This window comes from Phodopus roborovskii, unplaced genomic scaffold, assembly GCF_943737965.1.
Source record: "Phodopus roborovskii unplaced genomic scaffold, PHOROB, whole genome shotgun sequence".
Lineage (NCBI taxonomy): Eukaryota > Metazoa > Chordata > Mammalia > Rodentia > Cricetidae > Phodopus > Phodopus roborovskii.
Window position 1 is genome coordinate 6459204 of NW_026126413.1, and position 27406 is coordinate 6486609.

At 35.1% G+C, this 27406-nt stretch overlaps 1 protein-coding gene across 5 annotated transcripts in view; it reads right to left on the reverse strand.

Annotated features, from left to right (window-relative positions):
- The window catches only part of Tent2 (terminal nucleotidyltransferase 2), a 46757-nt gene that overhangs the window by 12801 nt on the left and 6550 nt on the right, over positions 1-27406 (reverse strand). For 3 of the 5 annotated variants that reach the window (XR_007834422.1, XM_051182973.1, XM_051182971.1), the window contains 8 exons: positions 24574-24811; positions 17330-17444; positions 17146-17237; positions 15435-15513; positions 13163-13232; positions 9973-10049; positions 9501-9629; positions 2915-2958 (listed from right to left, as the gene is read on the reverse strand). Coding sequence is in view for 4 of the 5 variants with exons in the window: in XM_051182973.1 (XP_051038930.1) it covers positions 2915-2958; positions 9501-9629; positions 9973-10049; positions 13163-13232; positions 15435-15513; positions 17146-17237; positions 17330-17444; positions 24574-24811 (844 nt within the window). In the remaining variant the exon portion in view is untranslated. The remainder of the gene's footprint in view (positions 1-2914; positions 2959-9500; positions 9630-9972; positions 10050-13162; positions 13233-15434; positions 15514-17145; positions 17238-17329; positions 17445-24573; positions 24812-27406) is intronic. The other 2 variants (XM_051182974.1, XM_051182972.1) reach the window with 1 other exon arrangement.

Here is a 27406-nt window from a genome sequence, read left to right on the forward strand (position 1 = left end):
TGATTGCTGCTGTAATCTTCTAGAAAACACAATATTGGAGGAAATGCCAGCTTCTGAACCATGGCTTGATCAATTATCAAGGCCCTTTCCATCACTGATGTAGGCATCTATCATACAAGTCTGTCTTTTTAGGATTAAATAAATTTTGCACACTCAGCAAGTGATGGTTGTTATTATTAGTAAGAAATAAGGTGATTTGCTTGTTCTATCTGGAAGAGCATTGAAAAAGTGTTCTGCTGAACAGTATATAGATTTCATATTGAAAAAAAAAACCCTATGTAAGAGGGGGTAGTAAGTTCTTGAATAATAAATATGAATCTCACAGCAAATATAACAATGCAATTTAAATAGTTAAGATGGCAACCTAACCACACCTGAACACAAATTTGGCCATTCCTAATCTAGGGAATTTTACAATTAGGTTTTGTGTGTGTGTGTGTGTGTGTGTGTGTGTGTTATTTCTGTCTTTTGTTTCAGTCTGGCCGTACTTGCTTCCTCTTGCCTCTGTCTACCACCACTGGATTACCTATGTGTTCCTTCCCTATCAAATACACTTTAGTATCATTTAAGGCTGTGGAATTAAGTTAGTATTAAGCTTATATACCCATCACAGTCATGAATGTGATGAGAAATCATGACTTTATTATGATAAACTAAAACAATTAGAAAAAACACAGAAGCAAAAAACAGGTGTTTAAACCAGGCATTGGTGACACACACCTTTAATCCCAGCAGTTGGGAGGCAGAGGCAGGCGGATCTCTGTGAGTACACTCTGGTATACAGAGTGAGTTACAGGACAGGCTCCAAGGCTACAGAAAAACCCTTTCTCAAAAACAAAACAAAACTAAACAAAAAAGTCAGGGTGTTTACTGCCTTTTCCACGTGCACTAAACTGATGTCTCGTTATTAGTACAAAGGCCTTTACATAGCACAGGATTGCAAGTGAGATTTCCACAGATGTACTTTCAATATACAACAAAAAAGTTTTTATTTTTTGAAACAGGATCTTTTGATATAGCTTAGGCTAATCTCAAACTCATAATCCTTCCGGCTTATGGTCACAGATGTGTACCATCATAACCAACTAAGAGTCTTTTAGATTTAAGTACTAGATTCTTTGTATGCTGAAACATGGAAATTATTTTACATCAAAACTGGGCCTTGAAAAAATAAATAAATAAAGCTGAAACAAACACACAAACATTATTTTAGACCATTCAGTATGAGCTAAAGTATAAAATATTTGTGGAAGGAGAAAACACTCAATAATAAATGTTTGTGACAATTAAGTGACAAGTCACTTCCCAAGCAGTGTTACTTGTTAAGCTGGTTTACCTGTCTTGCTATTATGACATTTCATTTTGAAAGATGCTTGTGTTGTAGCTAACTGTCCAAGTCTGGTGCTGACTGGTGTTCTTAGCCATCACAACACATTAAATTGATGTAACTGGAGCTTCCTCCTGTTCCCCAGAATGGTGGGAATGCTCAGATTTGTATATTCCTTAAAGTATATTAAAATAAAGAGAAACTATTGCTACTATTTAAAAAAGAATGACAAAAAGATAAATAAGCTACTTTTCATTCTACACTTGATGTTTTTATATTTAGGAGCATCATGGTTGATTCCTAACTATATTAAAAGGCCATGACAATAATTCTTCACAATAGTAGAAATTTGTTTAAAAACAAAAAACAAACAAAAAATGGTCAAAGGTTCTCATCATAGTTTGTTCTAGCAGATGGCCCACAGGATACTGGGAGATCCCACTATACTACATGTGAAACCTGTATTTGGCAGCACATCATGTGTGTGCGTCCTAACAACTAATACTAAAATACAAGAAGGATCAGTTTACCTCACTTACCATCGATTCAATTAAACTGATGCTCTATGTCAAGCATACTTATTAGAATTTGTGTATAACAGTATAGTATTTTCAAGCTATACAGTCTATTCTCCTTTGTAAATGCCCATTGAGCTTTAAAAAAAAAAAAACATCTCTTATGCATGGATCACACTTACACTCACACACACACACACAAAACACACACACGTGCAGTCTATGAATGCATAAAACTAACATGTATGAAACAGGCCAACATTATATTTTGTTTATAGTTTTGTATATTTTATATACAGTTTCAGGAAGTTGGCCAAATATTCTAAAGAAGCTGCTTAACTATTATTTTAAAAAAAATCATGAACAATGTCGACAACAGAGTAAAGAAAAATTGTGGAGGAAGAATATGAGAACAATGGAAAAGCACCAAAATGCATATAAATTAAGACTGTGGACATTACTTCATCTGGGTTTCTCTCAACCAAATAGTACATACTAAATTTCTGCTAGGCGGCAGGACTTCATTTTTTGTTGTTGTTGTTTTTAATTTCATCAGAAACCTTAGTATTACACAAACACAACAATGTACTACTGTTACCTTTTGGTGTACTGCTTAACAAAATGATGTAAAATATGGCGGGATTACCCAATTGCTCAACTTAATTTTTTCCTCTTTTCAAAGTACAAATACACTAATACAAAATTTTTCTGATGAATTAACTTAACAAAAATGCTGTAAAAAATAGTATGAAGAAAACTGTAGTACGGTCAAATGGGTGTTGACCAACTGAGTATATGGGATCCATATTAGTGATAATCATGCATATATATGCAAGAAACATTCAAACATCAACATAACTAACCAGATTATATACCAATATCCAAAAAATACCAGAGCTCTCTGAAAAAGTGAGCAAAATATTTAAATGTTCTAGAGGCCAATGTTTCAGTCTATAGAGAAAATGTTATGTATTAGCTTTATAACTTTTATATTCACAATAATACTACATATAATAATTCTATGTAAAATTGACATAATATGCATTATAATAAATTTATAAGAAACACTTACTGGGTAAATTTTTTGGAGGGATGGAAGGATGGGTTCAGGTAGGGCTATAAAAAGAAAAAGTTTAAAGCTTCTGTGATTCACATGGTTCATATTACAATGCAAATTTGTCAGCTACACCCCCAGGTATGAGACCACAAGGGCTGACACTAAATTCAAATTTTCGCATACTTCATGAAATACAGTTCCTAACATTTTTAATTCATTTAAATTGACAATCTAAGGTTTTGTTAGTGAACTATATATCTTCCTACGTAAATCAATGTTTCCTACAAGGTTTTAGAGTAGGAGTCTACCAGTAACAGTACATAAGTCATTCAATTAAACATCAAACACAAATAAAATAGGCAAGACAGAATCCTTATACAGATTTTGAATGGACATTAATATGAACTACCAAACATCTAATTTTAAGAGTGAGTTCAGTGTTCCTATATCATCAATTCAGGGTTCCTGTATCATTAGAACACTGTCATCATTACTGTCCATTTAATTTCTATTAATAAGTAATACTAAAATTATGATAAAAAATTGAGCTATTTAAAAAAATCAAAACTAAAGTCACCTTCAACTTCAAACATAGTTTAAAGAACACCTCAGTAAAAAAATAGAAATCTAAACCAGGAGATTTGCACAGCCATCCTAGAAATATAAACAAAACATATCATAAGGGAATCATCCTGTTGCTCTCATTTAAAATTAAATTTCTTTTCTTCCTTTTAGGGAAGGCCTCGCACAAACCAGGCTGGTCTCAAACTCACTATTTAGCTGAAGATAACCCTGAATTTTGAGTCTTCATATCTCCATCTCCCAAGTGCTACAATCACAGAAGTGCACCAACACATCCCTGTTCTGTAGTGCTGGGAATGAATAAAACCTGTGGCTTTATGCATGCTAGGAAAACACTCTACCGACATATCACATCTTTAGGAAATTCACAATTCCATGGTTTTTAAAATCTCAATTAATGTGTAAACAATAATCTCACATCATTATAAATATAATGTAAAAGACAAGATACCTGTTATTCACAATATAACTCTAAATTATATGGAATACGATAAAATACAGTGCTTTAATTCCAAGATATCTTTCATATTAGTGACCAAATACAACAGTATATGATAAAGTTTGTACTTAAGAATAGTATTTATATATAATTGAAGCTCAGTAACAAAGAATACCTAATACATTGCTACATAGGGAAAAAATTTAAATGATTTCTGTACTACAAACACATAATTAAGCATTATGGCTAACTTATATGGCCTACAGCTCATTATTTCTAAATTGTAGTATAGAATAGGATGAATACATTTAAATTCCCTTTTGTATAGCTCATTACCAACTTGAAAACTGCAGTCAAATAAAATTTTGCAATATGAACGTGTGCAGAGTATGAATGGGACTATAGAGAAATATTTAATTTACTACTTACAAACTCACCCTTACATGTAATGACATATTCATGTTTAGTCACATACACTTTCCCCATAGACATTCAGACATTTATCATTCTACAAGACCTTCCAAGTAAACTCAATTCTAAATGTCTGTATTTTTACACTTTTATTGCTTTCTAATAAATTTCATTGTAATTTAGAAGTAGTTTACTTAAAATTCCTTCCATTAAATACTTCACAAATTAAAATTACTATAAAAAAAGACGAAGATAATAAATTCACAGTTTGTTTTTTTTTTTTTTTTAATTACATTCTAGAACCACTATTTGGAATGACAAGGGAGAAAACTATCAACCACTGGACTCAGAGTCATTTAAGACAAAGGAAGTTTAAAAATTAGAAATTTAAAAGCAAAGATATGGTGGTTTGAGTGAGAATGGTTTCTAAAGACTTCTATGTTTGAATCTGCCCCCACTCGTTGGAACTGCTTGGGAAAGACTGGAAAGTATGCTCTTGTTGGAGGGGTATGTCATAGGGGTAGGTGGGCTTTTGTGTGTATGTGTTCCTGCTGCCAAGATTCTGCTCCACAATCATGGACCATAACCCACTGAAACCAGAAGTTCAATTAATTGCTTTCTTCTATAAATTACCTTGGTTATGGTCTTTTGTCATTGCAATAGAAAAGTAAGACAGAAGTTGGTACCAGAGAGTGAACTATTGATGCCACAGACCTGAGCATATGGGTTTTGGGGGAGGAACATGGATTTGGGACTTAGATTCAGGAAAGTGTTTAATGCTCTAAGTAGATTTATTTTAATGAAGCATCCTAGCAAGATCTTAGAAGACAGTGTTACTGAGAGCTAAGGCCCAGGAGGTTTCAGAGCTGAACAGTATTAGCAACTAGGCTAGAGACCATTCTTGTCTTTTGGCAAAGAATGTGGCTGCTGTTTCTTGTCCTATGAATTTTTTTGAGGCTAAGCAGTAAAATAACAGACTAATTTCTTTGGCAGAGATTTCAAAATAGTCTAATATTGACTCTGATATGGTTATCACTTATCACTCTTACACAGTTCACAATGAAAAAGAACATTTGGAGCAAAAAGAAATACAAAATACACAGTTGAAGGGGAAAATGAACACCAGGAAAGTTAGTGTTGGAGCTAAGGCTATGCTGAAAGAGATAAAAGGATCAAAGAGAGGCTTGATATGGAATGGCGCCTTCAGGGCAAGACCATAGCTGGCCAAACTTACAACTTATAAAAAGAAAAGACCTAAGGGATGTTCTGCTCCTAAAAACTAACAACAAAGGAAAATAGCAAAAGTGATTCAACAGAACCTGGCTCCACCCCAAGCAGGCAGTCAAACTTGGCAGTGTTGTCTACATGGTCCTGGATTTAGAATCAGGAAGGATGCATGAGTAAAAGCAGTTAAATTGAGCCGCTAAGCCTAAGCTTGTCCTAGGGGAGTCCCTGCATGGAGAGGCCACTCACAACATGAAGACAGGAGTGCACTGGAGACCCTAAGATGCTGGAGAAACCAGAATCAAGAGACACTGCGAAGAAGAACTGCACATAAGGAATATAACCAGCCCAAGAGAGAGATGTATGTGTCAGGCAGTGAATAAAGGAGGAAGCATGTAATCCCTTTGACATCAGATACATAGTTACAGGGTTTGGAGTTTGCCCTGCTGGGTTTCAGTCCAGTTTGTCCTTGCTTTGATCCAGTATTTCCTCACTATATCCCCATTCCTCCCTTTTGGAATAGTAATACATATATTCTGTGTCACTCTATGTTGGAAGTATGTGATTTGTTTTTGAAAATGCAGAACAATTTTAAAAATGGATGTTGGAAAGTTCTGCCCCAGGAACATGTTAGCTGATCAGACATTATTTCTACCCAACTGATGATTTTTACCTCAGTAACTCATACTCTTAGACTGTCTTTAGAACCTATTCTCAGTATTTTTTCTTCTTAAGCTTTGATCAGTTTATTGAAACATATGTAGTCTATCTATTACTGACTACTAACATAATAAGAAATGCTATGTTCTTTTTAATCTTTTAATATTCAGAACAGCTATTTTATGTATTAGAACATTTAGAAAGTTAAAATAATAATCATTTATCCAACAATTTATATTATAGGTAAGAATATGAAGGTCAAAGAGAAGAAATAACGTCATCAATATCACAAAAACTAATCCTCTCTGCCAAGGGTGAACCACTCAAATAAGCCTTCAGTCTCTTGCAGGCCATTTCCCCTACCAAATAGGAGGTAACAAAGAAAATATTACTTATCTGGGTTGGGGGGAAGGGGGAGTAGTGGATTAGCTTAAGTTGGTCATATAATTTTACCTACAAACAGCTAATAACAGTGTCATTAAACACAAACCACTTAAGAAATCAAATCTTAAAATAATTTCATTACTCTAGTATAATATTAATTCTTGATGAATTTTCAATTTGTTTTACAAATCACTTTAAAGCACCTCTGCTTATGGTACTTTTTTAGTAAATCACTCAACCAATTAAAATTTTAATGTGATCAGTAAGGACAGGGGACAGGGCATGTATCAGACATACTCATGCATGCAAGTGACACAGTAAATATAATTTTGAATTACTGCCAAAATTAAAATGATTTCAACTCTGGATGATATTATATGATTTCTATATTATTCTTTATAGTATATGTAAGAAATCCTTTGAGTTTTTAATAAAGATGAATTGTGATGCAAAAGACAACAGCAGTCCCAAAAATTTATATAAGAGATGATAACTGGAAAATTGGCAAAATGATAACTGACAATGATATACAGAATAAATTAAACGTACATACATCATATTCCAAATACTTTTAAACGGGCAAACCAATCATCAAATCAATATATAACCAAGAGAGATCAGCAATAAACACAATTTGTGATTAGCTTAAGATGCTTTAACAAGAGAGGACAATATCAAGCCTTTCTGATGACTCATCTAGAAAATGATGTCCTTAAACATTTTAAGTCTTTCTATAACTCAAAAAAATGTTTTGAATTCTATGTTCAAATGAAGATGACTATAGTGCTTAATATAGAAAACACCTAATAAACAGTAAATACTAGATAGAAGTTCTAATTTTCTAAAAATGGCAAAATTTTGACACATACCTTGCTAGTATTTGTGCACATATGAATATACATTTATACAAACATAGCTGTTCTTTAAACAAAGTTATTGATATTATGTATAAGATAATATGTCAATCTTGTCTTTAAAAGTCAATCTTTAAAACACAATGGTGGTGACTATAGATTTTGTATTATGATATACCATACTTAATCTAACCAGTTCATTCGTGAAAGGTTGATTCCTTCTTTTATTATTCCAATAAATAATAACAAAATAACATTTTTATATGTAAATCTGTTGATCATTGTCTTAGGCTAAGTCTCTGGGGGAAAAAAATTCAAGTCAAAATATATACTGTTATCTCTTTCAGAATCTAAATGTAGAAAGCACCAAGCACCACAATAAAACTTTTTCTAAATCACTACACTGGAATAGTTGGTTAAGACCACATGATACTGATAATGATCTGCTAGTGACTCTCCTCACACAGGCAATTCACAGTATGGTGGTAAAAGGTAACATTTTTGTCAGTAACCTACCAGCTGTAACAGTTATTAACAATGCTTATGGTGCAATATTTGTTTTTATTTTTGAGACAAGATCTGGCTATAAAGCCCAGACTTACAATCTTCTTTCCTAAGCCACCAAAGTGCTAGAATTATAGGAATGTACCATCCCACGTAGTTTACAAAGTTGTTTATAATTAAGTGTGCTACTCAGTAATATAATTGGGATAATTATAAATCTTCACTTTTTCTCTTTAACTTCTCTTAACATATGAGTAAAATACACAGAGTATATTATCTATTGCACTGTGTATACAAAACATTAAATACAAAAGTAAAGATTCTATAGCGAGCTCCTCAGTCTGAACTACATTTCTAGGGAACCTTCACTACTGTAAGTTTGTACAGTTACATTATGAAAGGGCAAAAACTGTAAGTGGTCACTTATATAATTTGCCACTAAGCACAGAATGTATGGCTTTATCAGAGTGACCTCACAGGCAATGCTAATTGTTTAAATTAATTGAATTAAAATATGGAGACCAATCTGGAATTTGAGAACTGTGTTGAAGGTTCATCAGGGGACCAGAGCTTTTTGTATACCCTTGAGCCAAGAATGGTTCTCCTCTTTCAGAGAAAGTTGCCTTCTCAGATTGTGTAGTTCTAAAAGGAATACACATGAAGAGAGAGTAGCACAGGAAGAGAGAGTAGCCAGCCAAACTATCCAAATGAACTAACAAGAATAGGGAAACAGATCAGGTCCTAGAGGCCAATCTGACAGAACAGCCTAGCAAGCAGAAAACCTAACTGAGAAGATGCCAAAGGGAATTGATTAAAAACTTCTTGCCCAACAAGAATATCATTTAATGTCTTTCTTATAAGCCATCAAAGCCCCACCCTGAGGTCCACTAACCACCAGGCCCCAAGCTCTGCCCTACAGAGTAAAAGCCTAAGATCAGATCATAAAGTCCCATCAACCCCTGAGCTCTCCCGGAAAGCAAGCCACAAGATCCCACCAATCCCAGGCCACCCTAGAAAACTATCCCGAAGAAGCCCTATATAATGTCCAGTTTTCTGCTCCCCCAGCAGAGGCAGCCACCCTCCTGTGTTTTTCTCAATACATCTCTTGTGTGAGGTTTGCTATGCAGTGTGACTTTGTGGTATTCCTTAGTTCCTGACTAGCAGGATACCTTTCTTTTCAGTGCTGGTAACACTTTAAGGACACCTTTCCCCTCAGAGCTATAACACATGACTCAAATAAAAAATAGTCTAAGGACTCATCTGTTGCAAGACAGTGGATCAACAATGGTGAAAGTTCTTTAAATATAGAAATACATATAAGAAATCTATCAAAGGATAAAAAACACATTAAACTTCACAATGTTTTACAGAGAATAAAATTTCTGAAATACTAGTCCAAGGCAACAAAACAGGACAAAAAGTTGTATAGGCCTTAAAAAGAGAACTTTTTAAAACAATGCAAACTGGAGATGAGCAAAAAAGACACTGCAATGAGGTTTATCTGAATTTCAGTTTTAAAAAGTGAAAAAACTCAAATACTCACTTTGTAAGTAGTGCAAAACCATCAGTACAAGACTGTAACTGCTCAGAGTACCACGACTGGCATCATTTATCTCATGGTGACTTGCCCATTTTTTAATCACCAGCACTAATGGACGAACTCGATTTTCAACTGCAAGTAAAAGCAACACTTAAAAATGGTAACACAGTTTCTTTGAAAATGTATATTTTCCTAATTCTATGCCAGTAAGAAGCACTGCTTCCCTCTACACTAAAGGCAGAACTCACTCTCAATGTGTAATTCATAAGCTTACCTTGCTACCTTTAAACCATCATGCACTTAAAAATATCTGATTCATAGTAGCATGATTTTACTATAGTAACATTATTCAAAAAACTAATATACCATACAAAAGTAATTGGTATTGCTGCTTACTGTAAACATAGTTGAAATGCCATAGAGAATACAAGAAAAACAGAAGTTGGTGTTTATTTAGAGAGGAACAAAAACTTACGGTAGGCATAAGTTCTGAGAAGGAATGTGTTTCTAATTCCAACGGTATTGTTGACATTTAAGTCAAATTCCACACAACTATTTAAAAGAACAAAGGAAGACACACTTTAGCACAAGAACAAAAATTCATTCTTTCTATTAACTAAATTGATTCTAATCCATCCACTGATGAAACATGGACTGTGTTTTTAAAATGAGTCATTAAAGAAGACAGGTTTCAGATGTACCTTCAGAGGTTCAGAGTTTGGAATTTCCTCTGGTTTTCTAAAAATGTTCATGCCTTTTAACCTAAAGCCATAGCCTTTTGCTAGGACACCAAGATGTAAGTTTGTTCCAGCTATCTTATAGATGCCTACAATTTTCTGAGAGAAGTTCTGCTTCTATATCAAGAAATCTGGTCTGATAAAAACAGTCTCCAGAGCCCATTTTTACCCCACCCATTTTCGAGCATATCTTGCAGGTTCACTCCTTCTGCCTGGGCCAAGGCGATCCACAGAGGATCCACCAGATAAGATCAGCACTTGCACCAGCTCCTGGGACTTTACCATTGGTACCACCTCTCCAGGTTCAAGTGGGCACCTCTTCAGGATACTTGGTCTGTCCAGCAGCTGAGACCCTCCACCCTCTGGTGTTCCAAGATGTCCCAATGAAGGACACTGTCTACTCTCCTGCCTCACTCATTCACCCTTGCCTCTTCTGTACTACCAGGATACTTCTCTATTCCCTTCATTCTGGCAGTTATCACCCTTCCCACGGATAGTCCCATTCATAGGGCCAATCATAAAATCTATTTTTGTTCTCCTAGCAACCTGTCTTGTCCACCTCAAGGAATAGGTGCCTGAGGTTTCCAGTAAGGCAGCTAACCAGATGCTTCTCCACCCACACCTTCCGCTGATCTTGAACCCACTGACTCCTGACTCTCCCCCGCCCCAATATCATCCCTTGTAAGCAGGAGGAAGCTAGCCCCTGGCATCCAAATACCCAAAGAGTCTGGGATGTTATGGTGGAGGTTCCACCCAAGCCCCCTCCCCCATCTCTCTACCCAAAAGAATCTGGGATGTTAAGTTGAAAGCTTCACCCCAGTCGATAGCACCCATATACTCAGAGTCTGGGATGTTATGGCTGAGGTTTCACCCAAGCCCCTCTCCCCCATCTCCCTCCAAACACTGCTATATCTCAGGAAGCCCACCAAAGGATGGGCCCTCCCCCAAAGAAGCTCAAGACCGAGGGTATTTAAACTGCTCCCCTTTCCCATATCCTCTCCAGGGGGCTGGAAGGCTATCTGGGAGAGTTGTATCCATTGGCTTTTTCTAATTCAGTTTGATTTGGTCTGATTTGGATTGCTGCATCGGTGGAGAGGCTTATCAGGGTGTAGAAACTTTCCAGGAACACCAAAGCCAATTTATATATCCTTTACATAGCTCAACAAAACCATGTAAGTAGAGACCTGTAAAATTTAATCTTTTGAAAAGGGGCTAAAGAAACATGTCAGCAGTAGATTACTTACTTGCCTGCATACCTAACGCCCAATGCAAACATTTTCCAGCACTAGCAGGAAAATAATTTTCCAAAATTATGAATTGAATATCCACTTATCATGTTTCCTCCACAGGACATACATACCACAGATTTCTCATGAACTAAGAAAACTAGAAAACTAAGTTTAAGACCACGGTAAATAGTGAAAAAGTACTAACTAGACTATGACATAGGGCATATATGTCTGCAGTATGAGAAAGCTAAACAAGAAGGCAGAATGTCACCTTACTCAATCTTACTTGGGAACACAGATATTAAACTAGCCCCAATTTTTGCCACATCTTGAACAATACAAAGAGAAAACACTTTAGAAAGAAAACAGTCTTACATGTAAAATCTATAAGAAAGCTCAAGTCATATAATTTTAGTATTACCACTATAAACAGCCAGAAAAATAAACCTGCTTTATCACAATCCTATGTTTACAAAAAACCAAATATCAATCTACACTTAACTTTTCTTACTTCTGATTGCATGTTCACTTGTTTTAAGACAGACACTCAGTAAGTAGTAACCCACACTGTACTTGAACTCATCCATTCAGTCTCCAGCTCCAAGGGCCATGATTATGACACTAGATTGTACCATTTACATTCTTATCAATAAATATTTGTAAGAGATTCTAATATAATATTCTTAAGAAATCAGAACCCAGGCTAGGAGAAGATAAAGAAAAAAACTAAAATTTTGAAATTGAGTAAATGTGTTTACAGCTTCTGTGTATATTATTCCCTGTACTCTCTATTTTTCACTATGCGAAATAAAATTTGTTAGAACAAACTCTTTGGATATAAATGCACACTGAATGTTATCAAAGAAGATATGCTTTGGGTTAAAAATTAATTGTCCCAAAGACATGAAATCGTTTCCATTTAAAACATGGACTTCACTATATAACCCTGATTGGCCTGGATCTCATTGTACAGACCAGCAGTTCTCCACCTATAAGTCACAACTCTTTGTGATCACCTAAGACCATCTGCATATAAGATATTTACATGATTCATCACAGTAGCAAACTGCAATTATGAAGTAGCAACAACAAAAAATTATCATTGGGGCATGCCGCATCAAGAGGAACTATACTAAAGGTTGCAGCAGCACTAGGAAGGTTAAAGACCGCTGGCATAGACTAAGCTGGGCTCTAACTCAGATAAATAGACTTGTAAGTGTGAGCCATCATGCTGGACTACAAGACCAATACTCTTTATATTGAATAGTCCCAAATACTCAAAATTCAAGCACAGTAGCTATATTCAGTTAAGAGTGAAGACTGACTAGATTATTTTTAAAAAATAATTTAAAAGACAATGGGTATAGTGGCATACAAGTACAATCCGAGTATTCAAGAACTATAAGCAAAAGAATCAAAATCCAAAGTTCTGAGCTGTCTCCAGCTAAGTAACAAATTCACAGCCAGCCTGATTCATGAGACTGTCTCAAAAAAAGAAAGGAAGGAAGGAAGGAAGGAAGGAAGGAAGGAAGGAAGGAAGGAAGGAAGAAAGAAAAGAGGAAAAAGAGAGGGGGAGGGGGAAGAAAATTACTTCTAAACCCTTTACTGTGCTATAAGCCGATTTCTTGGCTCTCCACACTAGATGACTATGCAAAGTTAATCTAAAGCACCTGAAAAAGAGGAGTTAGCAATCACTTACCTGACTTTATCCCTGAACTTCACAATGGGCACTTTTGCACGAATTAGCTGAGGTCTTTCAATGTAGCCAGCTGAAGGAGAAAAGATAATATGAGTATCTACCAATGTTTTTCCACTCATAATATTCTATTGCACAGTTCTAAAAGTAGTATTTATTAAACAAAACCAACTTAAACACATGCTGTCCTTGAAAAACAAAGTCAAGAATAAGAGATGGGGAGGGGAGGAGGAAAAGAGGGAGAGGAATGAAAGTGAAGGGAAGGAAAGGAGGGGAGAAGACAGATATCAAGTCCTTCTAAAGGTCCAGTCTATACTACTGAAAGGGCTTTAAGGTTTTTGTTTTCAAAACTACAATCTAGTATATAGTAGTATCTATAAAGACATTTATTAGAACATCTGAGTGAAAAAATAGTTAAAAGTAAGGGAATAGCCAAATTCTGGTATGACTCACAGTAAGAAATAGTAGCCATAGAAATCTGCTGTAATATGCAAAGGCTTGCAACTTGGTAAAACAAAACACATTTTTAGTTTCATCAAAGGTATAAAAATATATTGTAGAAAATAATACATGTAAACTACAGAAAATGAGGAATTTATATAAAGAATTAAAGCTGGAAAGAAAGCTCAGTGGTTAAGAGCACATACTACTCTTCCAGAAAAACTGAGTTCACACCCCCACCCATGTAAATCACACCCATGTAAAGCAGCTCCTAATAGCCTGTAACTCCAGCTCCAGAGGATCCAACACCCTTTTCTGGTCTCCACAGCACCTGCACTGTGCATATACCCACACACAGACACATAATTACAAATCTGCAAACCTTTACATGGGAGCAATATTCTTAATATTTAACTATAGGAAAGGACAATACCAGATTTTCTTTTTTAAAAGCTAAAAACTTGGTAATAACCAAGTTTTTAGTCTCCCATCACTTGGTTGTTAGGGATTTTGGTAGGGAGGGTAAAGTTTCACATTTTCCTCCATGCATATATGTAAGTAAACATGCATGTGAGTCCATGTGTCCAGAGGTCAAAATCCAGTATGTTCCACTTTCTCCAACTTATTTTTTGAGATAAACCTCAATAAACATGATGCTCAACTACTGGATAAAATGGATGGTCAGAGCCAGGATCCCCATCTTTGGCCCACCTCTGGCCCTTAGTGCTGGGGTTAAACATATAAAGTACCACATCCAGCATTTTCTATATGGGTGCTAAAGATGTGAGCTCAGGCCCTCATGTTTATACAGTGGGCATTTTACCTATTAACCCACGCCTCTCCTCTAGACCCAAGCATGCTTCTTTAAAAGTTTCCTGCAAAATCTTTATCCTGTATCAGGCAAGCCACCCGACTATGTGACAGAGAAAGTGGAGCAAAACAAAACACAGGGACAGACTATTACCAAAGGGGACTACTGCTACTTAGGTCACACTCTTAGTTTTGGTTTAACTTTGTAAAACTTTTGTTAAGGTACTCTTTCTTATCTCTGTTGTTGTAGGACTACTATGTAAACTTTCTGTACCTCAAGATTTGAAAGTATACTGGGTATGATTAAAAGTCTGTTTAACTTAAAATTTGTAACCCTGATGTTGGTAGTTAAAAATCTATAGATAGGTAATCTTAAAGGAAACGTGAATTGCCCAAGAAACCTTATATAAAGCCTGCGTCCCACTCAGATCCCTGCTGCTTCTCTTCCAAGCAGAGGTAGCTACCCTCCTGTGTTCTTCCCAATAAGCAGTGGACTTTGTGGTATTCCTTAGCTCCCAACTGCCAGGATATCTTTCCCTGCAAAGCTGTAACTCTTACATCTATAAGACTATAAGTATCATGTTTTGGCCTTAAAGCTAGTTGTTTGCTCATGCTAATTTTCCTAAAGACCTATGACCTTTTGAGAGAAAGAAGGGAAGCTTATACGTCTTTCAAATCTCAAGATGTATTCAATGGAATATTTTTCAAGTAAGTTCAACAATAATTTGCTAAATCATGCCTTTTAGCTAAAACCTAAAAGAAGATGAGTATGATGGTAACACACCTCTCATCCCAGAACTCCGGAAGCAGAGACAGAAGGATCACAAGCGCAAGGACAGACTTGGCTACATATATTTATATATAGCAAGATCCTATCTTAAAGAGAAAAAGTTCAAAAGAATTTAGTTACAAGAAAACAATCCATGTTATATCTATTCTTATCAGAAAATAAGTAATTCTTACCAGAAAAGTTAAGTGACCAACATTTGAAATACTAGTTATGTCAGAGGCATGTGAGACTTACACAGTCTAGTACAGAAGTGCTTATAGACTAAGGTGAGTATGTGGCGTGCTTCAGTCTTCTGATTGACCTGGAAAAAACACTGAAAAGTTAAGGTGTTTTTTCATTATTTTTTTCTTAGCTTAGTGTTCGATTTTTTATTTTTTATGTAACACAACAGCAAAATACAAAACATACTTTTTTCAAGTAACTTTTCAAAATATACACTACAGAAAAAGTCAACTCTCAATGCTATCTTTCAGATACACATTTTATAATCAAATAATCTTAATTGAAAACAACCATGTCAATCTTCTCTTTTGTATAAATGGTGTTTAAAAAAACAACTTCCTCCAACAAAATTAAAAAAAAAAAAAAAAAACTTAAGTTTGCAACATGTTTTATTTCTTTATTAAGAATGTATGTAAAGTGCTTATGGATTACATACAATGAAGAGTCAATTTGAGTAAAAGCTGTGGCAATATGACTTAAGCATGTAATAAAGACTACAGAGCTAGTAAACATGCCTGAGTGTATGTAGACTAGCTGCAAGGCTTGCAATCTCCATTATGCTGACATTTAAAGGGTTCTTTGGTCTGCTTGTTTCTTTCATCCTTCTTTCTTTTATATTATCTCAAAACACAGAAAAACAGCATATTCTTTCCTGGAATAAACCTGTGTCTCTTTTACAATAACCAGGAGAATAAAATTATCATTATTTTTTGAGACAGGTTTTTTCTTTGTAGCCCAGGCTGTTTTGGAATTCTCTTTGTAGACCAGGCTGGCCTTGAACTCACAGAGATCCACCTTCCTCTGCCTCCCAAGTGCTTGGACTAAAAAGGCATGCCCTACCATGCCTGGCTTCTTTTGCATTCTTAAGGCTATAAAGCATAATATAAAATATTAAAATTATACTCAATTTAATAAAAAAAAAATGGTAGTTTTAAAAGAGACCTCACACCTTTAATCCCAGAACTCGGGAGGCAGAGGCAGGTAGAACTCTTATGAGTTTGAGGCCAGCCTGGTCTACACAGCGAGTTCCAGGACAGGCTCCAAAACAATACAGGAAAACCCTGTCTGAAAAAAAAAAAAAAACAAAAACAGAGAGACCTCAACAACGACAAAAGACTGCACTGAGTAAGTTTACTGAATACCTATTATGATAATACTAAGATATATTCAAAAGATTAGTTAACAGGAAATCCAATATAATTCTAAATAACACAATTTGGTGGTTAAATAAAAGCATGAAAGTCAGTATCTTAAAAAAAATTGTTAAATATAATGAATCACAGTAGTCTTACTTAAAATTTCACTGAAGCCTTGTTTTCAAAAACAAACAAACCAAAACCTCAAAGTCCTTAGTATTTTCAAAGGGGGGAAAAGGATTTCAAAAGGGAATCACTAAGAATTCAAATGGAAATAAAATATATCAAGAAGATAATACTGCCGTATGCTTTGCTTTACTGAACTCTACAAATACTCGACCCACCCAGTGATATTTCACAGTAAGAGGCAACACTAAAAGCCACACTTCAAAGCTAGCTCACTTCAACAACTCAGGACTACTAGAGCTGCTCTGATGCACACCATGCTGGTGGTGCCTACATGTGTGGGGCAGGGATGTGGATCTACAGTAAAGAGAAAATTCAAATAACTAATTAAAATAATTCAGGTTCTATTCCTTAACTGACACTGCATAAGAATGAATTTGAAATAATGTCTCATCACTTACTGGTTCTTCTTTAACAACTAAGCATAAATCACCATCACTGCTCCGGGCACCAAATCCATTTAAAGACGATCCAACCAAAAACAGTCTGCTTTCTAGAGGAGCAGAAGAAAACAGTAAGAAACCGTGCATCTGTAAACATGAACAGTGTACAAACACAAAAGGCATGCCAAGCAGGCAGACGTACGTGGAAACAGCAGCTGGATCTCTCTCTGCAGCTGGGCTCTACAGAGTTCTTTCTTCTTCAAGTCACTCATCTGCTGCTGGCAAGTCTCAAACAACTCTAATATCTGCTGACTCAACTTGAATGCACCACAAAAGAAAACAAAAACCAAACAAAGCTACTGTTACTCACACACGAAGAATGGTTTCAGAAAGTACATAAATTTAAAATAAAAAATACATTTAAATGACAGAAAAATGTCAGGTGATTCATGAGCATAATTACAGCTCAGCAAATTAAAACCCTTTTGTCACTGTGCTTTTATGTGAACTAGGAATAATTTTTATACTTCTAAGAGTCACAATCACAAGTGAGTAAGAATATGCAAAATAAGTAAGAAATGAAGTAGAAACCATGTGCACATGACATATTCTAAACTATTTACCATAGGTCTCCTTCAAGTTTATTCTACCTCTAGTGGTCTCACTGATGAGTACCACACAAGAGATTTAGAGAGTCCCTGTCTTCTATACTCCATTGTTATAACTTCCTCTGAACCCTGGCTTCTTCAGATGAGGTTGCCATCTGATGATCTCCCTTGTTTAGATTAATGTTGTGGTTAACATTTCCCTCCACCCCAACTCTCACCGCTACCACAGGATGATAAGATAATGGGGGATACCCTTATCTGTAGTGAGCCACACTTATCACAATATACCCCACTTCTGAAATTCTTTCACTGTTTTTCATTGATGTACATGGCTATATGTTCTAGTCCTGATATTTTAAATTTCCTGTTCTACTCAATTCCTTATCACCCCCACCTCTAATGTATCTGCTCTAGACCTACTCAGGAGTCCCTTGAGCTCTCCCTTTTCTTCCTTTCTTCAGCACCCACTATCCCAGAACGCATTTCCCAAACCATTCTCTTTCATCACACCTTAGAAACTTCATCCCTCGCACTCTAATGTCTGTGCTGCAAAATCCTCACTCAAAGGTAATGAAAACATTACTTTCTCTCTAAAATTAAACCTAAAGTACTAAAAGACAAAACTGAAAAGTCGAGTCTTCCAAATATTTGGTGTAAGGGTTAGCCTAGCTTACTGTCCTTAGTATCACTCAGCCTTTACTCTTCTGTTTCTGCTTAGATACTGTTCCCATTTTTCACTATTCCATTACAAAATGCTTACTGCCTTCTTCAAGACCCCTAAACTTACTTTCTCTTGAAGATAAGCTCATATTAAAATTTTTCTAAGAAAAGCCAAACGTAGTGGTGCACATCTGCAAATCCCAGCACTCAAGAGGACGGAGGTAGGAGGATCAGGAGTTCAAGGCCATCCTTGGCTTCATAGGGGGTTCCAGGACAGCCTAAGCTACATGAGATCCTGTCTCAAAAAAGAAAAAGAAAGAGGGGGAAAAACTAAGAAAATTAAAAATACCAGATACAATTCCTCATCTTGCTAAAACATATAAATTAACAGTCCTGACAGAAATCTCACCTCTTTCCTTCTGTTAAGACAAAGTGTTCTCTTGCTATGGCCCTCTTCCAATATCTTTTTGTCCAAGCTGGCTGTTCACCTCAGGAGCTCAAACACTTCTATCAATTATTTAAACTCTTTTGTATTTTCAGCCTCTCCTTAAGCCTCCCCAAAGTCTATATGACCAGACAAAAGTCTCATTCATCATTTAAGATGTTGTATTTTAAACCATATTCAGAATATTTAAAAAGGTTCAAGAGCTGTTGACAATTTAACCACCAAACAGGTGCAATTAAAAAAAAAAAAATCTGTAAATACTTGCCCCACAAAAAGAGAAACAGCAACTAGGAAAACAGAACAGATCAAACTAAATCAAAACAAAACACTGGCAACAAATACAACATAACTGACTCAGTATTCTTTATGAACCCCAAATCTAACCAGTGAAGACCAAACACTAATACCAGAATAGCAAAGAAAAAAGAGAAACAACATTAGGGCAGTCCTACAATCAGATACCCAGAAGCCAAATGGTCTTTAGATACTACCTTTCGTTTCTTTCCCTCCAAACTGAGGGTTCCCTCTTCATGTAGACCAGTATACAATTTGAGGAGGAACCTTCACAAGCTAGAATTTACAACAAGCAAACACAATAAAACCTCAAACATAAAGGAAACTGCCTTCCTAAACAAACAAACAAAAAACCAAACCATCAAAAAACTGTCAGGCCCAGAAATCTAAACAAGGCAGGGCTGTGATAGGCAAAGAAAAGGTCTAGAATGACTATGACTATTGAGAGAAACTTGATAATGTTTGAAAACTAGTTTGGTTACCATATCAGGAGTAGAGTATGTCACTGGCACTGAAAGACCAGTAGGGATACAGCTAATCATCTTATAAGACACAGGTAACTGCCCTCCTTGAAATGTTTGGTCTAAAAGCATTAACAATGCAAAAGTAAGAATTCCTGGTTCAGACAAAAGTAGGGAAATTAAGCAGAAGAGGAGGCCTAGAGTCATGAGGCTAGCCTGCCTAGCCTTTCCCATCTAAAAGAAGCACAAAAAAAGTAGCAATCTCACTCAAGCACAAATAACAGAAGAAAAAAAAGAACTAAAAATCTCAAAAAGAATACATTTCAAAAAGGGATAAAATCAAAACAAAACAAAAAAGACTTAGAAAAATACCTGAAAATGATATGAAATAATTTTCATAAAGTTTTGTAAGAAAAGAATGAATAGAGAAACATTGCTAAGATGAAGCACATTTCCATGGAGACATGAGGGCATTTTAAAGTATTTTAAAAGGTCCTTTCTCACTTTAATTTTTAACTTTAACAAGGGAAATTTATTCTGAGAAAACTTTTGACAGCAGCAAACTGAATAATACTATTGACAAGTCTATTTTCCAAAAGCTATGCAGGATTTACAGGCTGAGATTCACAAAGATACTGATGTAAGAGACATCTAAGTATGTGAAGAGTAAGTCTGGTATGTTCGTGCCTGTGATCCCAGCTTGAGGGAGGTGGAGGCAGGACTGGTATGAGTCTGGTATGAGTCTGAGGTCAGTATGTTCTACAGAGAAAGACCCTTTTTCAAAACAAAAATAATAGGTATAGCATGTTAACAGATCAGGAAACTATTGGTTAAACATCAATTCTCCTGAAACAGATGTGTAGAATCAAGATCATCAGAACAAACAGAAGCCTTCATTGAAAAAAAAAAAAAAATTAAGAAAATGGGTTATATTTGGAAAAGTGAAAGATCAAAATTAGGAGAGGGAAGAGAAAAGAAGCTACATTAACAAAGATATAGTTGCATTACCAAAACAACAAACCAAACAAACAAAAACCCAGAAATATTCATGAGGTATAATTAACAACTAGAAGCTGACCCAAGCTAAAAAGGAGGGGAAGTACGCACTAAATTAAAATTGGCCATACAAATTGGTACATTATAATCATATAATGTTGGGATGATTAAATTAATGCTTAGAAGTTTAATAACAATATGGTTTACATTTTATGTACATAGTTTGCTATATGACATAAAAAAAGATATATGCACCCAAGTTTGTAACAAATTCAAGAAAAATTATTAAAGCAAAAATTAAATGTCGCGTAAGGGTTATATTTTATTTAATTCACCCAGAAGAAGGATTGGCAATCTAGGGCCCAGAAGACAAATACACCTTATAGTCTGTTATGTATGAACAAATTAAATTATTTTCACATTTTATTAAGTGGAGGAAAAAAAAGAACCAATAACTCAAATAGCATAAACAACGAAAATATTTGCTATCTGGTCCTTTAGAGAAAACATTTGTTGTTGTGGAATATTCCTTTACACTATGTGAAGATATGTCACTATGATTGGTTTAATAAAAAGTTAAATGGCCAATATCCAGGCAGGATTTCCGGGGCAGAGAAAATGTTAGGGAAAACGTCGGAGAAGCCAGACAGACACAGATCAAGTTTGACACACAAAATGGGTTAATTTAAGCTATAAGAGTTAGTTAGGAACAAGCCTAAGCCATTGCCCAAACTCTCATAATTAGTAAGTCTCTGTGTCATGATTTATGAGCTGGTTGGAGGGACAGAGAAAGACTCAGAATGTTTTGTCAAAAAGACAATCCCAGACATCACAGTAGGTACTCAGTATCTGTTGCATCACAAAATAAGGGAATTGCAACAATGTTTAAATGAAATCCATTACATGTGGGTCATAATGGTGCACACTTGTAATCCCAGCTCTTGGGAAACTGAGGCCAGAGGACTCTGAATTTGAGGCCAACCTCAGCTACAAAGAAAAACCCTATCTATCCATTTTCCTTATATACTATCTCACATATCATTTGCACAGTCATCTGTCACAACTTAATACAGCGGTACCTCTTATCCAGATACATTAATAACCTCTAAAATGACTGTCCACTTTCAAGGCCACCTCATTCCAAACCAAACAACTCTGTTCTGCAAAAACCAATCCTCTTCCCCAAAATACAAGTCAATAAGTTATTTCATCTATTCAAAAACTTTCAATGCCATTGGACTATGCATTCAAGGGCCCAAACCACTACCTATGTATCTCACATCAGATACTGTGTTCACTATATATTCTATGGAGGATAACATGTAATTGCTGATCACCCTGTTGGCAGCAATAGACACTCAATAAAATTGTTAGTTATTACCATCACAGATCATGTGATGCTAAAACCAGGTCTCACAATGTGATCTCTCTATCCTAAACTTTAGCACATTAAATTTCCCTTCTTTATATTTTCAGAGACAGGTTTTAAATCTTGCTTGGTTTTACCACTAGTACACATGACTTTGAGCAACTTATTTAACTTAAAACCATAGCTATATAGCACTAGGTTGTTGAAAAAAATATATAACATGAATAGAATGTCTAAAGAGTGAAAATATCAATTTTCTTGAAAGAGAGCACTTAAGCCAGACATGGTGGCAAACACCTGTAATCTGAGCTTTCAGAAAACAGAACCAAGAAGATCGTAAATTCAAAGTCAGGCTGAGCTACACAGTGAGATCATGTCTCCAAAACTAAAATGTTCACTTAAATGAACAAACAAAAGTGCTTTCTTTCTTTCTCTTATAATAAGAAGAAATAAAGTACCACTCAAAGTAACTAGTTCAATTACAAATTCTATTTTTACTTTTCTGGGGGAAATGCCTTAATTCCTAAGATAGTAAGTACATTTAGGAGAAATGGTTCTATATGACTATGCAAAGAAAGATACAGAATCACATCTTATCAGATGTTTATTACTAATATTAATCATATGTTATTAAATTTATAGATTCAACATATGCTTAAGTTATATGTAAAAATCAGTTCTTTGATTAGCTCTATTAGTTAACTACAAACAAATATATACAAAAATTACCACATCTGAGTAATAAATTTTAAATGTCCTATTAGCAGACATACATTAAAAACCCATATATAGTAATTATATATCCATTCAGAGAATTCACCTCACTGGATTTCATGTTATGACATAGTTAAACTCAGAAAGCAAAGAAGGAACAGAGGAATGAAGAAGAAAGAATACCAGAACATCCCATGTTGTTTTCAAATTTTGCTTTGTTTTCTCCTCTTTCCCACTAATACTTTATCTAATTGTTCCTACTTCATAATAAGGAAAATGTTGGCACAGAAGAACTAATGTCTTTTTAAAAATAATTCTGAAACAAACGAACCAACAGTAGGAGAACATAGCTAGAGCCTACTTCCCATCAAAGTCCTAAATGTAAGAACTAAAAAGTAAAAAATCTTAGAATACATTATAGCACTCAGGAGATTTATGTGAGTTATGAATAGCTTAGTCCACATATCAAATTTCAGGCTAGCCAGAGCTATATAATAAGGCCTTGTATTAAAATAATTAAGTAACAAATCCTGTAACACACAGGCATCAATACTCAAGACACTGTATTGAGAAGTGGTTTCTGAGATTCAACACTAATAGCACAAGCAACCAAAGAAAAACGAATTGGAATACATCAAAATGAAGTTGTTGTGCTTTGGAGGTCATCAACCAGAAATCTAAAACTAAAAATTACAGGACAAAACATTTGCAAATCATCTATCTATAAAGGCTAATAAGCAGAATATATAAAAATAACTCTGATAATTCAGCAATCAGAAGACAAGTAACCTACTAAAATCTGAATGGACATCTCTCCAAGAAACATACAAATGTTCAACAAGCAAATGACATTAGGGAAACAATTCTCATACCAGAATGGCTCCAATAAGAAGAGACAAGATAAGGATAAACCTCAACAGTAGCTCAGTGTTTGTCTAGCATGTTAAAAGCCCTGGGTTCTATCTCTACTACTGCAAGGAATTAAAGAGAGAAAATCACAAACAAATGTCACAAGTGTTGAAAGGAATGTAAACAGAGTAGAACATCTGTATACCTATAAAATCTATTTGCAAAACATTTTGGCAATTCCTAAAAGGTTAAACATATTTTACCATATTACCCAACAATTTCACTCCTGTTTATGTATCAAGACAGTGAAGACATTTATTTACCCATGCAAAATTTTGTACACAAGACACTTACAGAACCATTATTCACAACAAGTCCATCAGGCTGACATGGTATATATCTACACAAGAAAATAAATATTACTCTACTAAAAAGAAATGCAGTTACAACACTCAGTGAGCTGAAGCAGGAGGAAGTCATGTTCAAAGCCCGCCTAAACTATATGACCAGCAGTCTCGAAAAACAAAAACAAACATGGACAAACCCCCAAAACCCAAAAACATTATGCTAAATGAAAGAGACTAGGCACAAATGGCCATAAGTAAAAGGGTTCTACTTACAGGAGAGAAGGAAGGTGAATACTGTTGAGGTACAAACTTTCTTGAGAGTGTTGAATGTTTTAGAAATAGGTAATAGTACAACTCTGTGAACTTTCTCCCTGAGTTCTAGGCCAACCTGATCTACAGAATGAGTTCCAGGACAGTCAAAAAAACCACTACCACTAACAATGATTTTGAGAAAGAGCAGTTGCAAGAGAATTCTCTAACAATTATCAAATGTTTTAATCCCAAATCTGTAAGTCAGTAAAGGCTGATCCTGACAGATGTACTTATGACAGAAAAAAAGAAATCAAAATGATATTTAAAAGAAACTTTAAACATTCAAAAACAGGACACATTCTAAATGCAGAAAATTAGGTTTTCCTGATCCTTTTAATATTCTTTATATGAAATTTCCAAAAGGCAAAATGAACATCTGAATTATAGTTACCTTATCTTTGGCCTCAGGCAGTGTGATTTCTCTAGGTTCTAATAGTGGAATTTCTCGAAGAGGTGGAACACATCTTACTATATCTGGTACATAGTGCGTGTGAAATAATGGCGGCATGGAGTATCTTCGGTCACCTGATAAAGGCACTATCTGGTTAATTATAGTTGGCTCTTGGTGGGGTGAATGGAAACGCTGCCGTTTACCATCAAAAGGAAAATTTTTTTCATCGCTTATTCTCCTGAAAACAAGCAAATATACCTTAGTGACAAAGACAAAACTTTCTGACAACAGAAACATACAAATATAGAAACAGATAATTATAGCACTATGACTCTTTCAATAGTTACATTATTAAGTCCCTAGTGGACTTTTAATATTCATTTTCAGCATAAGAGATATCTTCCAATGCCTTACAAAAACAAAGATAATTAATGGTATGTTTTTGAACTACCAAAATGAGTCATCACCACACTGAAAACAATACATACGAATGCCTGCTTATAGGATTATGCAAGCACTAAGAAAGATAAATTCTAATAATAGGATAAGTAAATTGAGGTGTGTGTGTAATTTAAAGATTCTTTGAATATACAAATGTTCTGTTTCATCACTGGGAAAAACTAAATTGACATTTTTATTAAAGCTATAAAGGGTATTAGACAACACTTGAAAACAAACTACATCTCAGATAATATGCAATAGCATAAATGTCTTGAGCGTGTTAAAGTATTCTGGTTATATAGGAGAATGCCTTTATTTTTATAAGGAAATGGCTGAGGTGTTTTGGAATGAAGTAGGTAAATAATGTCAACAATTTCCTTTTACCAAATTCAGGGGGAAAAGTGTGAGTGAGAAGAGAAACAAAAACAAGCATAGCTAAACTTTACAACTAATAAATCAAGGGGAAAGGATACATTATACTATCTTTTACATTTTTCATAATGTTTGAAAAATTTCAAAGTAACAAAATAATTAGGCCAGCACAGAGAGCCTGCAAAGCACCTGTGAAGCCCCAGGTTCAATCCCCATGAGGGAAAGAGACTAATAATTTGATAGGAAAAACTTCATTGATATACTAGGGTGTTCACATGAAATATTTTATGATATAGAAAAAGGCCCAATTCCTTTCAAGCTCTAAAATCCTATGGGCAATGCCATTTTAAGGTTTTCATTACCACACTGATCTCCATGGATTATTCTAACTCTTTTCTCTTTGCAGATGCACAAAATAAGTAGAACTCCTACTCTTAAGTAAAAGTATACAGGGCTAGACAAATAAAAGTGCATTTGTTTTCTTAAACCTGGAAGTAATTACAGCATATATGTACTGAGTATCTTCAATTAAAAATACCAAATTTAACTTTTAACAATTTATCTGTTACTATGAACTAATGCAACTCATTTTCGTTCATGAGTTACCAATTGGCAACTAAGGCAATTTCAAAAAAAAAAAAAAAGATATACAAATAAAACAAATGAAGTCAGTATTCTTAGAATCATTATGTAACTTTCCCAATGATAAGCCAAAAAAAAAAAAAAACCTTGTGTGTTTACCATAAGCCTTGGTTCTAGAAGCAGAAAGCTAGCTTTCAAATGGCAGCTATATCATCTCTGCTTGGATAATTATAATTCCCGTTATCCTATAGCCTTTGTATAAACAGAAGACAACATTTAAAAATTTAAATTTAAAATTTTAAAAACACTACATTTAAATTTCTATTATTTTAACTAAACATAGAAATTATAAATTAGATAGGTTTTAAAAGGTATATTGTCACACAAATATCAGATGTTATTTTAGCAAGTACCTCTGAAATTCTATTATAATTATTTTGTAATAAATTCATTTATTTTAAAATTGGTTTCTGAAATAACCATAGAAAGATTTATATCAGCCAGGTGTGGTGGCAACTCAGAAGGCTGAAGCAAGTGGACCTCTGTAAGTTCCAGGCCAGCCTGATCTACAGAGTTAGTTTCTGATGGGGGGCCGCCTTCCGTATTTGTTTCTCTTATTGATTGATAAATAAAACACTGTTTGGCCAACAGAGGCAGGAAGATAAACAGAACTAGGAGACACAGAGAATTCTGGGAAAGGCAGGCAGAGAGGCATCACAAGAGGATAACATGTAGCCCCAGGAGGTACAGACCCTTATCTGGTAAGGTAAAACCACGTAAAAATACTTAGATTAATAGAAGTGGGTTAATAATTAATTAAGGGAGAGCTAGCCAGTAAGAAGCCCTAGCCATCAGCCAACAGTTTTATATTAATATAAGCCTTTCTGTACTTATTTTGGAGCTGAAGCGGCCATGGGACCTGGCAAGACAAGAAAACTTCAGCTACAAAATGGCACTGACACGAAGGGCAAGATTTTCCACATAAAACCTAACAAAAATTTTAAAAGGGACTCTAAAAACAAAAGAACAGAGACAAGTATGTCTTCTTGGTAGCAGCATTTTCTCAAGTGGGTTCTGTTTGCCAGAGACAAGAAGAGGCTCACAACTTATTTAAGAGAGGCTTCCTGACTAAACATAAGCAGCAAAAATCACATGGCTCTTTGAAGAGGCCCTGCTACCAAAAAGGTAAATGGTGTATACGAGCAGCTAACAGTCGAGGCTACACAAAGAAACTTTGACTTGAAAAACAAACAAAAAAAAAGTATTTTATGAGATAAAACTTTTCAAAATATAATTAAGTATACCTGGGCTCCTAAGGGATGGACCCTAATCTATTATAATGGGCAACCTGAAGAGATGAGATCACCAAAAAGGAAAGAATACAGACAATACAAGAACAGGAATCTACAAGTCAATGAAGGGCTTCAAAGGAAGCCAG